The 17,830-nt window shown below is 40.5% G+C and overlaps 1 protein-coding gene across 2 annotated transcripts in view; it reads left to right on the top strand.

Annotated features, from left to right (window-relative positions):
- SYNE2 (spectrin repeat containing nuclear envelope protein 2) overlaps positions 1-17,830 on the top strand; it is a 301,999-nt gene that overhangs the window by 247,352 nt on the left and 36,817 nt on the right. For both annotated transcript variants that reach the window (XM_056133152.1, XM_056133154.1), the window contains exons 94-98: positions 1,266-1,460; positions 4,145-4,270; positions 12,221-12,376; positions 15,482-15,640; positions 16,897-17,063. In XM_056133152.1, the coding sequence (XP_055989127.1) occupies positions 1,266-1,460; positions 4,145-4,270; positions 12,221-12,376; positions 15,482-15,640; positions 16,897-17,063 (803 nt within the window). The remainder of the gene's footprint in view (positions 1-1,265; positions 1,461-4,144; positions 4,271-12,220; positions 12,377-15,481; positions 15,641-16,896; positions 17,064-17,830) is intronic.

Here is a 17,830-nt window from a genome sequence, read left to right as displayed (position 1 = left end):
AATCCTTATTGGATTAACCCCCAAACAAAAGAAGATGAGTCTCCATTTCTGGCTTGGACTTGGTAAATTTTGTTCTGAGATCCACGTGAGAGGAGGGTGGGAATTGAACAGGCCGTTTGCTGGGTGAGAGCTGGCTCAGAGACACCTGTCTGGGCACCTGTGCTGAAGCAGCTTGCAACCCTGTCCAAACTTCCAGCCTCAGTTTCCCTATCTGTGTCTGCTCAGCTTTCCTTGCATCTGAAATCTCAAATCTTCCCAGAACCAACTTTGCAAATAATGCGCTGAGGTGGTTTTTTTTTTTTGTTTATTTTATTTTTTGTAAATATTAGCTTCCTTTTGGGAAAATACCTACACTATTTTTCCCTTGAGAAATTCGAAGATGATGAAAATATTATATAGAATGGAAAGGAGAAAAAAAAACACTGCACCAGAGCAATAGTTTGGTGCTTGCCTTCGCGCAGCCAATCTGGATTTGATCCCTAGCATCCCATATAGGCCCGCAGCCCCACCAGAAGTGATCCTTTAGTGCAGAGAGAGCCAGGAGTGAGCCCTGAGCACAGTTAGGCATGGCTCCAAAACAAAACAAAACAAAAATTATTTTTTCTCCTGAAACCAAGTGCTTTTGGAATTGCAATCAGTCCACAAGTTTTACTTTGTTTTTGTATGGTAAAATCATTAGTTTCAATCTCTTATACAGAAAATCTGCTTGATACTCCAATTGAGTTTTTAATGTTGTTTCTTTAGTACATATGATAATGCACATATAACGAGTGCATAAGTGCTTAGTAATCTTAACTACATGCTTTTATTAAAACTTTTTGTTCCCTCCTATTAAATTTGTTTAGCATAGTATCACATTCTTTTCTTGTAGGTTAAGAGTAAACTTACTCTTATATCATGATTGTAATGAATATTTGCTCTTAATTTCAAATCTCCACTATAATTATTTTCTTAATAGTCTTAGATCCATTTATCATGTTGACTTTTAGGCTTTTTGGTTTTTCATTTCTCTCTGTGTCCAATCACCACACCAAAAATCTGTTCTTTTTGCCAATTCTTAAAAGATCATGTCATCTTTTAGTACCTTGTCTACTCAGGGTAAAACATTAGCTTTTGATATTAATGAATATGTGTGTATATATTCTAACCAGATTCTAATTGATGTCTTGTATTTAAGAAAATCTCTGAGGTAAAACTAAACAAACATACACCATCACATTTGAACACATCATAGGTTAGAGCAAATTTTCTTTTTACCCTTTTAGGATAAAGAAATTCATTTCCAGAGATGGCAGACCACCTTTGCACTAACTTTAAAAGCTGGGAACGAGCTACAAGACACAACAAACCTGGAAACAAAAGAGTCAATTGGCCTGAGAATCCATCAACTTCAGGACAACTGGAAGGACACAAAGCTCCAAGTAGAAGAGCTGAAGCAGCACCTTCAGAACATTCTAGAGGTAAAGTCATTATTTTCTTCTCCAGTCATGATATGCAAGTACCATATTGGTTATAGTGTAATCGGTGTTTTATCTGAATGTAACTAATGATATTTAACTACATAGAAATTTTTTTATTGTATGAAGATAGGGATAATTTTGGGAAATCACTTTATTGGAATTTTCCAAAAGGCTTTGATTCCTACTAGCTTGTGAGTCATGCCAGTTACTCAGTGTAAAATACAGTGTTTAAGAAGCGCAATGGTAAGTATATAAATATATGAGATTTTATTATATGTTTGGGCTGGAGCGATAGCACAGCGGTAGGGCGTTTGCCTTGCACGCAGCCAACACGGCCGACCCGAGTTCGATTCCTTCGCCCCTCTCGGAGAGCCCGGCAAGCTACCGAGAGTATCTCGCCCGCACGGCAGAGCCTGGCAAGCCACCCGTGATGTATTGATATGCCAAACACAGTAACAACAAAATCTCCAATGGAGACGTTACTGGGCCTGCTCGAGCAAATCAATGAACAACGGGAGGACCTTTATTATATGTTTAGCTCTGTAGCACTATCCTCCCGTTGTTCATCGATTTGCTCGAGCAGGCCCAGTAATGTCTCCATTGTGAGACTTGTTGTTACTGTGTTTGGCATATTGAATACACTACGGGTAGATTCCCAGGCTTTGCTGTGCAGGCAAGATACTCTCAGTAGCTTGCTGAGCTCTCCGAGAGGGGCAGAGGAATTCAACCCGGGTCGGCCAGGCCGGCTGCATGCAAGGTAAACACCCTACCTGCTATGCTATTAAGAAATAGAAAACTTACATATTTTCAATGGAGGTTCAGTTCACAAAGCTAATATTTTTGCAATGGTTTGTCTTTGGGTAAAGTATATGAAAATAAATATAGTAATCTCTTCATCTTTCTGCTAGCGTCAGAAAAAGAATGTAGGTGAATTTCCCAACCTTAACTTATTATAATACCTTTAAGAAACAAAATGCTTAATTTTGAGTCATTAGTAGAAAAAGTATCATCATTTTCTATGTTAAAGTATATGAAATTGTTCTCAAGGACTCTGAGCTATTTTGAGCTATGGTCCACTTCTCAATGCTCTTTGAGTTCTTTGTGATCATTTATGGTCATTATGGGCTTTTCTTTTTTGTTTTCTATGCTATTTTTGCTTCATTACTCAAAGCATACTTACTCCTTCCATACCACTCCACTCTATTCTGTTGTGTATATATCAGATAACTAAGCTTGTAAGAGAGACTGTTCTGAATAAAGAGCAAATATATACTCTTAGGTCCTGAGTATCTCTTCTATGAATAAAATAGTGGAATGTTAAGGTGTGTACAATCTAAGTGAGGTTCGTTAACTAGCAAGTATTTGTTTATCATCTACCTTGCTGAGAGAGCATGATGATAAATACAATTCTGTGGGAGAGACAAGGACTCCTAATTGTTTCTACACTTTCTTCTTGGTTATTTTCCAGAGAATTGATGTTACTAGAGAGTTGACCTCTCCTTACATAAGATGTTACCAAGGAATTAGACCCACCCTCGTTTGTTTAGGTATCAGTTGTACTGAGGAATAGTAGGCTTTAGTTTTAGTAACCTGAGAAATAGAAATTTATCTGAATGAGTCAATTATGAGCACTCTGCAATTGAAAATACAAATAACCGTTTGCTGAGTCATGTGAAACTCAAGGGAAAGGAATGGTATAAAACAATGGCATTAGCAGGAGAGCTCAGCTCTAAGGTTAATTCTTTTTTGTTGTTTTGTTTGGGGGCCACACCCATCAGTGCTCAGAACTTATTCTTGGCTCTGTGATTACTCCTGATGGAGACTGGGGCACCATGTGTGGTGCCAAGATTTGAATCAAGGTGTGCAAGGCTTATACTATCTCTCTGGTCTGTTTCCCATTTCTAGTGTGATAAAATAATATTCTTATCTGCCTCCCAAAATTAGTATAATTATGAGATAATGACGTTGAAATGCTTTGGAGGGTCAGAGATAAAATACAGAGAGTAAGACCCTTGCCTTGCATGCAGTTGACCCGAGTTCAATCCCCAGTACCATAAATAGTCCCCAGAGCACTACCTGGCATGACCCCTGAGCACAGATATAGGAGTATCCTTGAACACAACCAATTATGGCCCTAGAATTACACCTCACAAAAGGGAAATGTTGTATAAACTGTAGAGTGATTTATGCAGAATGTGACAGCAATGGTAAGAAATGGAGAATGCAGCAGTGAAAGGGCCTATAAAGCCAAGCTAGTTCTAGAAGAAAAGGAAAGGAAGACAAGAAAAGTAGTGAGTGCTCTGTGATATTATCAGCACAAAAAGCCCAGACTAAAATGCTGAACATCAATTCTTGTGGCATCCTTTTAAATTTGAACTTTTTCCAAATTGAAATATTCCTGAGCCATATCTTGGGTTTAGGGAGAGAGGAAGAGATACTTCAAAGCACAGGCCTTTCCAGTTGTTGAAATGAGCAGTTTTTCAATCCACAAAGAGGCTGTGAACTACACTGTTGTCCTGTCTGTCTCTTAGCCCACAGTATCCTCAAGACAAGGAACTGGCTCTGTGTGATTTACAAAAGTTTGTAGACGAGAGCAATCATCTGCATTAAATGAGCTATTCTATTGCTCCAGTTTATTCTTAAATAGCAAAGTACTCAACAATGTTGATGCTATTTCCAAACAGACCTGGGAACAGTGTGAAAAGAAAATCAAGGAGTTGAAAAGCAGGCTGCGACTTTTAACGGCACAAAGTAAAGAGCCTCTTCCAGAACTTCATGAGGACCTCCATAAAGAAAAAGAACTGATTAAGGTATTCACGACTGAAGTAGTGTGTGGGGTAATCTCTTGGCTATGTCTGAGAAGTTGAAGTGTTTGTCTCTTTGCTTGCTAAAGCTGAGGTTTCATGTTCAGCTGGAAAGACATTTCCCCCCCATCTCTTATCTAGCATGACATCCTAGTTGCTGAAGAATAAAGTCAGTGTTTTTTGAGATCCGTACACAAAACTGAGAAAACCTTTTGTAGAAATCCACTTTTTAGGCTCTTGAATGTTTTCCATGCCCACATTCTCTTTCTATTCCTCCTCTGTCATGTGAGATGTAAGCTCAAGATTACATGGAAAAATATGTTCCCTTATCAAGTGACCTCATCTTCGAAATGAGAGCAAATGATGACTAAAAAAGTTCATTCTTTACTAACTAATAGGAAAGTGGTTTTGTTGCTTGTATTTACACTATTGTTGATTTTGAGTCACATTTGACAGTGCTCAGGGGATCCTCCTCACACAGTGCTCTTGAGGTTCCTCCTAGCAGTGCTCATGGGACTATGATATGTTGGGGATCAAACTGAGGTCTCCAGCATGCAAAGTGCACTCTCCAGCTTTTTTTCTTGGCCCTCAAATTAAAACTTTTATAAACTCTGTCAAACTATGCTGCTGGTTTATATCACTAACAAAAACTCCTATATGTATTAGGCCTTTGAGGAAGACAGGCAAACTTACAGATAGGAATTTGGGCCAGTATAATTCCCAGAGCTCCCTGCATCTCTTTCTTACCTGTAGTTTTGCTATTTAAGACTTAGACAGCCTACTAGAATGTTGTTGTTTTTTATTTTGTTTCTTTATTCAATTCAATATTCAATAGAAAAAAATTAAATAAAAATGAGTAATTTCTAACGATGCCAGAAATTAGCACTATTCTCCCTTTATTTTTTTTGCATTATTAAAAGAAATTCTAACATGTAAAAAAATACCTAATTTAAGAAATAATATGACATAGTTCCATGAGACCATTACCCAGCTGGGAAAAAAAAATTATAGAAACAGCTCCAGTACCCTGTATATCACTGCCAGTGTGCTTTCTTCCCCAGAGAGATGCATATCCCTGAATTTGGTACCCTGTTACTCTATTTAGGGGCCACTCCTGTTGTTCAGGGAAGCATGAGGTGCCTGGGATCACACCTATGACTCCCACATGCAAAGCCTGTCCTCCAGCCATCTGCACTATTGTCCTGACCATGTTTTGTAATTTTATTATTTATTAATGTGCACCTTGGGCTTATTTTCCAGTGTGGAGTTTTTTGTTTGTTGGGGGGGGGGGGTCAGGTGTTTTTTTGTTGTTGTTGGAGCCACACCTGGCATGCTCAGGAGTTATTCCTGGCAGGCTCGGGAAACCATATGGAATGCCAGGGATTGAATCCAGGTCAGACATATGAAAGGAAAATGGCCCCTCCAGGGTAGATTTTTTGGTTTCTGTTTTTGTTTTTGTTCTTGGGCCACACATGGTTACATGGTTGTACTCAGTACTTACTTCATAGTCTGTACTCAGGGGTCGCTTCTGGTGGTGCTTAGTGCTTGGGCCCGAACCAAGGTTTGCTCATGCATGACAAGCACTTTACCTCCTGTACTTTGACTCCAGATAATCCAGTGTGTTATTTTTTGAAACTACTGAAAATACTGTCTTTTGCTAACTGTGATTTCTGATGATCACTTAAGGTGCTTAGAAATGCAATGCCTTTTTGCATATTAATATTCAAATACCTTGCTAATTCCATTAATTTGACTGTACCTTTTTTTAGGATGTCTATTAACTCCTCATCTATGGATAATGTTAATATTTTTCTTCCTCTTAGCTTTTTTACTTGGGAGGGGGGCGCACCCAATGGTGCTCAGTGGTTAGTCCTAGTTTTGCACTCAGAAATAACTCCTGGCAGGTTTGGGGAATCACAGAGACGCAGGGAGTCAAACTCAGGTTGGTCATGTGCAAAGAAAGCACCTTACCCACTATACTATCTTTCTGGTCCTCTTTTTAGTTCTTATCCTTTTCTCTGTCCTTCTTGATTAGTACCTTTAGAATAACATTGAGCAATTGTGTCTTTCCTAATTTTAAAGATAACAAGTCTATTATAAATACTGCACAATTAAGTACTGCTGGTGAGGTGTTAATAATGTTAGTGGATGACTTCATTAGTTTAATAAGTCCTTCATTATGACTAATTTTCAGAATTGTTTGTTTGTGTGTATGTGTCCCAAGTTGTGTTCAGGGGCTGCTGGGTCAGCTGGACCAGCAATTCACTGCTAGGACCTGAAGATGCATTGTCAGGAACTGCCACAGCCATACCTAGTGATGCTTGGAAGGCCATGTGGCAGCAGAGATTGAACCTGGTTTGGGTACATGTTCCCTACCCACTATACCATCTCCCAGGCCTCAAAGCTTCTGTCCTTCATACAAGTTTAGGCTTAGATCTTGACTTCAGTAACAAGTGAGAAAATTTAGAGTTACTTTCTCAGTTGATACCTTGATTTTCCATCCATAAAGACTAGAAGCTAATGCAGAATGCAAACTGCAAACCGATGAGGGGGCATAATTCTTCCCAAGTATCATACCCCTTAGTTTCTAAAGGATTTCTTTCCGCTTCCACAGCCCTAGCATTCTGTTTCTCGGTAGAAGGAATCAGGGAGCTTAGAACTCTGGGTTCATTCAACCCAGAACCATATTCCAGGAAGATCCCAAGTTAAAAGAAACCTGTTCAGGACAGAGTTTATCATCTTTGAATCACTTTGGAGAGACACACCCTCTCTCAGCAAGCTTGCGTGTCCAAGCTTGACTTTGTTCTTTGAAAAATTACATTCCCATTATGGTCAAGTCAGTACATGGAAAAATTACATTCTTACATGTGTATGAGAGATTTTTTAATATGTATTTCATTTACTAACCACTTTATTACAAAAACTGCTGTAGCTAACTACTCTGCACTCCTTATCTATGAATAATGTTAGTATTTTTCTTCCTCTTAGCTCTTTTTCTTGGGCAGGGGCTAAGGGGTGGGGGGTATTGCACACCCAGTGGTACTCAATGGTTACTGCTAGTTCTGTACTCAGGACTCATTCCTGACAGACTTGGAGGATCATATAGATGCCAGGAATTGAACCCAGGTCAGATGTGTGCAGAGCAAGCACCTTACCCACTGTACTATCTCTCCCACCCTCCTTTTAGTTCTTTGTACATTTTTCTGTCCTTTTTTTTGCAAGGCCTGAGAGAGCAGTACAGCAGATAGGGCATTTGCCTTGAAAACAGCCCACCTAGGTTTGATTCCTGGCATCACTTATGGTCCCTCAAACTCCTTTCAGGAGAGACCCCTGAGCACAGAGCTGGGAGTAAGTCCTGAGCACAGCCAAGTGTGGCCCCACAACAAAAAAAAAGATATTTTGAATATGTAGAATTATGTGTGTGTGCGTATTTTCTTTTTATATTTTATGTACTTCTTTATGCACATGTAGACCAATATGTATATATAATGAATATGTACATATATACATATGTGTACATATGTATCACACTTTTGGGGGGAGGGAGCAAATCTTGTGGGTGCTCAGGAATTACTTCTTTGCTCAGGGATCATGCCTGATGGTCCTCAGGATACTACATGGAGCACTGACACTGAGCCTAGGTTGACCACCTGCAAGGCAGGTGCCTACCTGCTATTCTATCTCTCCAGCCTCACATGCTTTTCTGTCCCTTTGTTAGAAAACCCAAAGAATTATGTAGAGAAGTGTGGGATTTTGTAATCCTACCAACAACTGATTTCCCAGAGGCCTAAATGATATTGTGCTTTATCAAAGAGTCCAGCTCAGGCCTGTTTGACACATAACCTTATATACATAGTCAAATGACTTTAAGTTTTACATGAGATGCTACATGAACAAGGAGAACATGACAGATTTGCAATAGACACCGTTTACCTAGTTGAGTTAAGAAAAAGAAACCTGACACGGTCTCTTTTGCTGTTAGTTTGCTAGAAAATACAAGTGTTGTAATTCACAAACAGAAGCAAATTTTCGTTCCCTTCTTTTTTGTTTTCGTTTCTGCAATACACCCAGGGATACTCAGGGCTTACTTCTATATGCACTCAGGAATTATTCCTCACAGTGCTCAGGGGACCTTATGGGATGCTGGGGATCAAACCCAGGTGACCAGCATGTAAGGCAAACATGCTACCCACTATACTATCTCTCTGGATCCTTCTTTTTCTTTTTAAATCAATTGAAAATTGGCTTACATGGGGCCAGGAGTGATTCCTGAGTACAAAGACAGGAGTAATCCCTGAGCACTGGTGGGTGTGAGCCCTTAACAAAAACAAACAAAATTGTCTTACAATTCTGTAGACTTTCAGAGGTGTACACAGCTTCACACCTGGTTCTAGTGTGATCTTACTCTCAAAATAACCCTCTGTCCATTTCTCCTACTTGCCCACCACTCCTTCTTTGGTCATCACTGTAATCGTCATGAAATCTGAGAATGAGTTTTGTCGGTCCACATCTGAGTGAAATGATTCAACAATTGCCTTTCACTTCTTTATTTCACTTAGCGTGGTCATCTCAAGTTCCATCCATTTCTTTTTGTCCCAAAAGGCATAATTAATTTCCTTCTTTCTCTCTTTCTTCCTTCCTTTCTTTCTTTTTTCTTTCTTTCTTTCTTTCTTTCTTTTACTTTCCTTTTTTTAAGTATTCTATTGAGTAAATCACAGCTGCTTTATTCAGTCACCCATCAATGGACAGTTCAGTTGATTTCAGGTTTAGCTATTTTAGCTATTGTGAATAAAGAGAAATAAGATTTTAAGGTTGTATGAGGGAGCCAGAGCAGTAAATAGTACAGCATACAGGACACTTAACTTTCAGGTGGCCAAGCCAGGTTTGATCCCTGGCATCCCGCCTATTTCTTGGAGCCTCCTAAGAGCATTGCCTGAGTACAGAGCCAGGAATAACCCCTCACATGGCCAGGTGCAGTCCCAAAATAATAATTTTTTAAAAATTTGTACCAATAGTGATCATCAGTTGTAATAAACTTCCATCATGAATCTAACCCTATTATTTGAACCCCTACAATTAAATAAAAATCCTCCCCCCACCAGAGATCTCCAGTGGGGCTGTCAATCCCACTTTGGTGCTTGATGTGGCCCTGGGGATTGAGTTCATAACCTCATTTTTGTCCCTGCACCAACTTCCAGGACCTAAGTCCTTGCTTTTTTTCCCCACAGACTTTTATGAGCATTTTCAGGCTTTGAGAAACTGCCCAACTGCCTTCCTTTCAATCAAATAATTTGACCTGGGGGCCTTTTGGCAGGTACTGGCAGTGCGCTAGTGAACTAGGGGGTCCTAGTTCAGTCCAGCATGAGGCAATCTATTGGAGAGAGTAACCAAAGTCCCACTACAGGCCTACCTAGGTGAGTGTGCAAAGAATTGGAAAGCATGAAAACAAGAAGAGGACAGAAAGGTTTATGAGAGTATAAAACAGTGACAAGGTCACATGGAGTGGTTGAAGTGCTTGCCTGACATGCAGCTAATCCTAGTTTGATACCTGGCAGCACTTGGACCCTGAACACCTCTGGGTCTGGCCCTGGAGGCCCCCAAGCACTGCCAGGAAGGCCTGGGTAATTCTCAGCACTGCAGGTTCCATTCAGCACCACATCTTTGGATCTAAGACTTCAACTGCAGGCTAGTTAGAAAGCAGAAGCAAGGGACAAACCTATCCAATGACTCTGAAAAGCCTCCTCCGAGTAATTATCTTTATATCTGAAACCTAAAAGTGTCCATCAGAATTAAATGTAGTTTGGTTCTTTTTAGTTGAAGTAATCTTGCATTACAACATGATACATGTTTCGGGTGCACGTCACTGAAAATCACCATATATATGGTGTTTCTGTTCTCTACGAGTTCCTTCTTCCACCATACCATCTATCCTTATTTGCCCCCAAACATTTTTCCTGTCCCTTTTGACAACTATAAACTAATATTATAGTACAAAGACTTACTATACCTTAGAAGCAAGCATCATGGCAAAGGAATGGGTAGCCTTTCAAATTGGAAATGGGGGGAGGGAATGTCTAACATGAATGAGGAACCATTGCACATACTAAAATTGCCTCCAAAATATATAAAACACCACATTGGAAAAAATGTGAAGAAAAATAGTCATTGCTATGAGGATAGTATTTGGCAATATTTATTAAGAAGTGTAAAATATTCATATTCAAAAATTCCGAGGTAGCTATCCTAATCAAGTGGAAAACCAAGTGTCCTAGCCAAACTGACTTCAGGTTGGCTCTGGTTCACTTTAACCCACCACCCTGGTGTGTGGGCATCTGCGCGAGTAGGGCCCTGGGCTGGCGGCCTTCTGGACCCAGCCAGAGACAGTGCATGGAACACACCAGGTCTCCTCTGGCTTTAAATGAGCAGTGAAAGTTCTGTTGCAAAATCTGCTTTTACTAAAATCTTCATTTTACTAAAGCTCTGAGGATTTAGTAAGTAAAACAGAGGTTCCCCAACTTATCAGGCTTACCATCCCGGTTTTAAAAAACAAACAAACAAACATTATTCAGTGACCCTCCCCCTCCCCCACCAGTCACACTCAAGGCTTCTTACTAACCTCCTTTTCATTTCCCTGGGGGCTGGAGAGAGGGCACCATCCCCACTGTAGCAAACATTGGCCTAAAACTAAGTTACCAAAATTTAATGATTTCTGTTCTGATTAAGGCATTCCTTAATCTACAAACAATGATCTGGAGAAATAATTCAGGGTTTAAGGCATTTTTCTTGCATGCTGCAGACCCCAGTTTGATCTCCAGCATTTCTTATGTTCCCCCAGGCACCACCAGGAGTGACCCCTGAGCACCACTGGGTGTGACTCACCCCCCCCCAAAAAAAAACAAAGACTTTGATACACATACAGAAGTGTAAAATCCCATAATATTGTAAACTATGTTTAGCTACATAAAAAATGCAGAGGAGGTGTGTGTGTGTGTGTGTGTGTGTGTGTGTGTGTGTGTGTGTGTGTGTAGAATTCTCTGGGCTTTATTAAATGTATGTTCTTGTTGACCAGTCATGAGATCATGTTAAACTTGCCTATAGAACTCTGAAAATCAAAATGAGTAATTTTGTTGCCACCCTCCCCATGCTGTCAGTTGATGTAAATGAAACAGTCTCTTCCTTCAGGTGTCAGATTTGAAGACGATCTTTGAAATTTAGCCAGCCCAAAGGATTGTCTGCATAGTAAAGATGTGAGGATTTCAGTGTTTAGGCTGTTTCCTCCCCTCTCCTGTGGTGAAACTAATATTCTTGATTAACTCCTGGAATTCAAAAAATATTTCCCAAGAACTGGTGTGGAGTGTGTTGTTGTTGTTGTTTTGTTAATGTTTACATGGCCCAAGGAAACTTTGCGGTTTCTTGCTACTGTTTACCAATTATTGGGGAATGATTTATATTGCCCCGCTTTGTACTCATTCCTTTCAAAAATTAACCAAAATAATTTCCTTTGGATGGAGGCTCTTACATGATTTCCACAGTGCACCCCTGCATTTCTTCGCTGTTTCAGAAGGGACATCGCACTTTGTCACTTGGGTACATAGTTTCGGGATTCAAGGGGGGTGGTGACAGGCCCGCTAGATTCCAAAAATACTTTTCCTCTACATAAGGAGACCTGCATGACTTCAGAGTAGAGTAACTGCACAAGAATCTGAACAACCTGAGCAGAGGAAACTAGCGGTAGAGAAGAGTTTTCCAGGGAGGAAAGGTGGAAAAGAACCGGCCAATCGGCACCGCAGCCGCCGCCTGGGGCGTGTCTGTGCCGCAGGCCCCGCCCCGAGGCCGGCCTCCCCTCCCCCAGAGCCCAGTCAAAGGATTAGCCTACAGGTTTGGAAACAACCGCAGCTGGAGTTGAAGGGGTTTTGTTTTCTGTTGTTTTTCTTTCCTTCTAATGTTTAAATGCAGGAACTCGAGAACTCTTTGAGTAACTGGCATCAGAACTTGCAAGAGCTTCCCACTGTAAAGGCCGACTTTACCCAGCACCTTCTTGTGGAGGACGTGATGATTTTGAAGGAGCAAATAGAGCTTTTGCGCAGACAATGGGAGGACCTTTGCTTGAGGGTGAGTCTGCGAGCGACCGGGCAGCGCTGCTCTGGAATTGATTGAAATGTCTCTGAAGGCCTGACCAAGTAGAAAGGAGCTTAATTGCAATGAGCCCGGGGGCCCTGTTCTTGTTAGAGCCCAGGCTGTCGCTTTTTTTTTTTTTTTTCCTTTTAGAAGGCAGCAACATGATTTTAAACAAAACCTGACCCTTTGTTTCTTTAGCGCTAAATGCTGGGACTTGGCACACTTTTAATGAGCTTTTCTAAAAGTCGCCCCCAAGTGCGACGGGAAATTTGCCTCTCTGAGCGGCGGTGTGCACGCCGCACTCTCTGCGGTAGATAAATGACAAGAACTAATCGGTATGTTAGAATCGGGACCAGCGGAGTGGTCTTAGGTCCGCCAATGAAGCAGTTTATCTCCTGGGCCCAGGGAACTGCAGGAGGCAGGCTGAGGGCGACCAGGGGGCGATGTTTTAGAGAACTCTGCATTCACATGCAGTCTCCGTTGTTTTAAACATCTGACTTTTTGGAGCGCCCTGAAAGAAACTGCTACCTGAAATTGATTTTCAGGTTAAATGGGTAGGAAATCGACCTTAAGCCGGAATAAAGATGTGTTTTTTGTTTGTGTGTTTGTTTATTTTTAAGGAAAAAGATTCACATAAAACTCTATCACTTGTAGAAAGGAGCAGTTACTCCTTACTACAAGATAACTTAAGTTATCTCCTCGCTTCTCTTCTGCTTAATAGGGGCTGGATGGTGATGGGAATATTTTACAGTATCTGTTGGAGACAGGATCAGAATGGAATTAAGAGTTCAGTTCTTTGTTTCGAGAACATACAGATCTATGGAAAGTAAATCCCATCATCTCATATTTTGTCACAGAAAGAACTGTGTTTAAAAGTTTGGACACGTGAATGCATTTTTAAAAGTTTTTAAAAACTTTAAAGCCATTACTTTTAATTAATAGTAGTAATATTCACAGTGTAACAGATTTTAAATGTCTTACTATGTTTCATCTAAAAGAAAAGATTTGGACTGTGAAAGGTATCTGAAAAGTTATGGTCTAAGCAAAGAATAGGGCCCAGATGTTCCTAATTTTTACCATTATGAAACCAATCAGGGTAAGCTGTACAAAAAAGGCCAGGATTTTAAAAAGCCAAGATCAATTCCCTGAGGGATGGAAACTCAAAACTTCTTTTTTAGATCTTTTTTATGTTGTTGTTTTCTTTTTTGAGCCTTCTTAAACATATCTGACTGAGTGGATGTTTAAGTATTAGGCATGTTTGCCTAATGAAAGAGAAAGGGTTTTTTGTTTTGAGTATGGGCCAGGGGTAGAGAGTAGTTTGTTTGTACATAGGAAAATAATCCGCCAGTCAACTGTGATTTCCCCATCTGTAAAGCAGGTGTTAAAACATCCACAGGCATCCTTCTCATTCCCACCTTTAAAAACTCTAAAATTTGGGGTTGGAGAGATAGTATAACAGTTGGGCATTTGCCTTGTCTGCAGCTGACCCAGGTTCAATCCCCAACATTCCACATGGTCCCCAATCACTTCCAGGAGTAATTTCTGAGCACAGAGCCAGGAGTAACTCCAGATCATTGCTAAGTGTAGCAAAAAAAAAAAGGGGGGGGGGGGGTTTTAATAAATAAAAACTAGAGTTCTAAGGATATTTAAAACCTGAGAATACTTTCATATACTTAGAAGAACATACAAAGACATATTTGCTTTCTTTAAATTTTAACTTTTTTAAGAAATAAATTTTAACCCTGTAGGAAGTCCCCTGGCTGCTCTCTACCCCTGGGTGGCTTATATACTGTAGGACAGTAGGTTTTGGGGGCTCAGCCTACTCCCTGCAGGCAGATATTTGATCCTATTTCCATAGTTTCTACCCTAAACCTTAGTATCTAATGATAAGATGAAGTCAATGAGCAGTGTGCATCATTTTTAATTTTGCCCTGATTTTAGGAAAGGGCTGGAGCGATAGCACAGCGGGTAGGGCATTCGCCTTACAAGCGGCCAACATGGCCGACCCGAGTTCGATTCCTCCGCCCCTCTCGGAGAGCCCGGCAAGCTACCGAGAGTATTCGATATGCCAGACACAGTAACAACAAAGTCTCCAATGGAGACGTTACTGGGCCCACTCGAGCAAATCGACGATCAACAGGAGGGCCTTGGAATTAGAAAACAGCATTAAAGCATTTAGTGTCCTTGATGTTTGTGATTTTCTTGCATTATAAAATGTTGGATTTGTATTTGATACAGACTGTAGTTTGAGCCAGTTCGACTCCTCTGCCCCTCTCGGAGAGCCCGGCATGCTACCGAGAGTGTCTTGCCTGCACGGCAAAGCTTGGCAAGCTACCCGTGACATATTCAATATGCCAAACACAGTAACAATAAGTCTCAAAATGGAGACATTACTGGGCCCGCTCGAGCAAATCAGTGAACAACGGGAGGACAGTGTAGTTTTCAGGTTAAATAGGTAGGATATTGACCTTAAGTAGAAATAAAGATATGATCAATTTTTTAAAGGTAAAGGATTCACATAAGTTCTAAATTAGCTTGTAATAAGGAGCCATGAAAGTATATTGGAAAACAATGATCAGAAGACATTGGTGTGATGCTTAGTGTCTTTATTCACCTACTCTTTTTTAAAAATAACCTGATAATAATAGGAATGTATTAGATAAGATATATTATTTGGATCATTTATAGATAAAGTGAAGTCAGGTAAAATTGTCAGCTACAATCTTTATTTTGTAACTTTTTTGGGGGGTGGGCCACACTCAGAGGTGTTCAAGAATCACTTCTGGTGGACTTAAGGGACCATATATGGTGCCAGGGATCTAACCCTGGGTCAGCTACATGTAAGGCAAGCATCTTACCTGCTGCATTAACTCTCTGCCCCCTATTTTGTAACTTTTAATGACACTTATTAGGATATAACTTGTGTTGATGTGAAACTCCATGTCCTTAAGCCAAGAAAACATAGAGAGTTAAGTCCTTAGGGCTTCTGATTAAAATCAATGAAATTCTAGTCCTTTAGATGGAAGGAAAGAAAGAAAAGGGAACCAAATTTTTTTCTTCTTGCCTATACTCAGCTGCCAATTGTATTTTCATTTTCAGGTGGCTGTTCGCAAACAAGAAGTTGAAGACAAACTCAATTCATGGATTGTTTTTAATGAAAAAAATAAAGAGCTATGTGCATGGCTGGTGCAGATGGAAAACAAAGTTCTACAGACAGCAGATATTAGCATTGAAGAAATGATTGAAAAGTTACAGAAGGTATGCAGGGATACCTGAGGTGGAGTGACAACTACCACAGAATTCTTAGCCCTTCACACTCCCACACTCAAAGTAGTATATAGTACCTTAAGATATGTCTCCAATATTTAGAAGCTTGAAGGGAATTTCTCACTATTTTTATTCCTTTCCATAAAGAAGTTGTTGAGAATCCCAGAGACTATTCTGGGTGGGTATGATGCCATGCTGAGGCAAATTGCTTTCCCCCCCTAAAAAACTAGCCAGAAAAGGCACTGACCTCCCCTAAGTGTTAGTGGACACCATGTAAATTAGGGTTTGTCTAATGGTCAGAGCTAGGGAATTCCATTTGCCAAAAGGAAGAGATCAACAATATCCAGGGTTATATCTTTGAAATAGCCAGTCAGCTCCAGAAGGAAAAGTGGATAGGATATCCTTACTGAAGCTGCCCAGACGGTCAGGCTTTCAGATCTCAGGGAAGTTCTTAGTGGTACTGAGTTGCCCTCAGCTCCTATTTAGGTGAACTTAGAATTCTGAAGGGAAACCAAAGCTATTGGGTTAAGAAAATAGCTTCTGAACGAAAAAATATATATAAACAAAAAAAGTATTTAAGAAAACAGCACCTGGAATTTTTTTTTTCCTTTTGGGCCACACCCGACGATGCACAGGGGTTACTCCTGGCTCATGCACTCAGAAGTTACCCCTAGCGGTGCTCAGGGGACCATATGGGATGCTGGGAATCGAACCTGGGTCAGCTGCACACAAGGCAAATGCCCTACCTGCTGTGCTATCGCTCCAGCCCCAGCACCTGGAATTACTATCTAATAGTGATAATATTCAGAGTGTCTGTGCCAGGAGTGATCCCTTAGCACAGAGCCAGGAGTAAGCCCTGAGCACAGCTGAGTATGTCCCCCCCCCACAAAAAAAAAAAGAGAAAAAAAGAACAGAACCACAACCTGGTGTCAAGCTATCATTGTTTGATTTTCTAACTCTTCATCAAAGAGTTAGTTTCCTGCACGGACGTGACAGTTTCCAGGAGTTTTGTTTGATTGGTTCTAGGTCATATCCAGTAGTTCTCAGGGGACTCCTGGCACTGCTCAGGGGACCATGAGATGTCATAGCTTGAACATAGGCCTCTTGCATACAAAATGTGCTCCAGCCCATCAAGCTGTCTCCCTAAATTTTGTATTTTAAAATTTCAAAAAGCAAATGTGTTTATATTGGTGAAGAAATGAATTTTCCTTAGTGATTCAGAATCTGGTTTTGGGTGCCTTTCCCAGGACTGCATGGAAGAAATAAACTTGTTTAGTGAAAACAAGTTACAGTTAAAGCAAATGGCTGAAGAGTTGATGAAGGCCAGCAGCAAAACAAGAGCCACTGAGATCGATGACAAGCTCAATAAAGTTAATGATCGTTGGCAGCATCTTTTTGATGTCATTGGATCAAGGTAAGAAATGGCCTAACACTGACCCCAGCTTCTTGGGTATAGTGTATACTTCACACACCTAGACACTGCGCCCAGTTGCCACTAAGTTGACCTCTAAGATAATCTAGCAATTTTATAAGCTTAGACAAAAAAAGGTAAAAATAGGCTAAAGCCAAAAATTTATGGGAGCCAGAGAGAGTACAGGGGTAAGGCATTTTTCTATGCACACAGCCGACCCCAGTTTTAGTCGTGGCACCACTTCACACCATTCTGATGTGGTGCCTGGAACCCCAAGTCCTCCCAGGATTTATCTCTGATCACAGAGTACTTAGTACTAGGGCTTTGGGCCTCTAAGTACCTCTAAGTATACCCAGCAGCACTTAGAGGGCCCAAGCCCCCCTTCCTAAAACAAAGGACATAATTTTTTATTTCAACATTGAAAGAGTATATTTTAGCATACCCCACTTTAATATTTTTTTCAATAGTATAAAATTGGATGTGAATTGGAGTTCTTAAGAACTGGACACTTTATAAGAAAAGAAATCCTCGGGGCTTGACACACTCAAGGCAGGAATCGTGTGTGTGTGTGTGTGTGTGTGTGTGTGTGTGTGTGTACATGTGTATGTGTGCTTGCATTTGTGTGCATATGCATACACATAGAATACCAGGAGGTCTCAGTAGGATCTGGACCCAAATGTGGACTTTTGAATACGAATCAAAGCTATAATTCTCCATTTTGATAAATCAGGTTGATGATTTTCTCTCTTTTCACAAAATAGTGGTTCTTA

The sequence above is a fragment of the Sorex fumeus genome, unplaced genomic scaffold (assembly GCF_029834395.1).
Source record: "Sorex fumeus unplaced genomic scaffold, SorFum_2.1 ptg000098l, whole genome shotgun sequence".
Taxonomy (NCBI): Eukaryota; Metazoa; Chordata; class Mammalia; order Eulipotyphla; family Soricidae; genus Sorex; species Sorex fumeus.
This window is presented reverse-complemented; position numbering and strand designations above follow the sequence as displayed.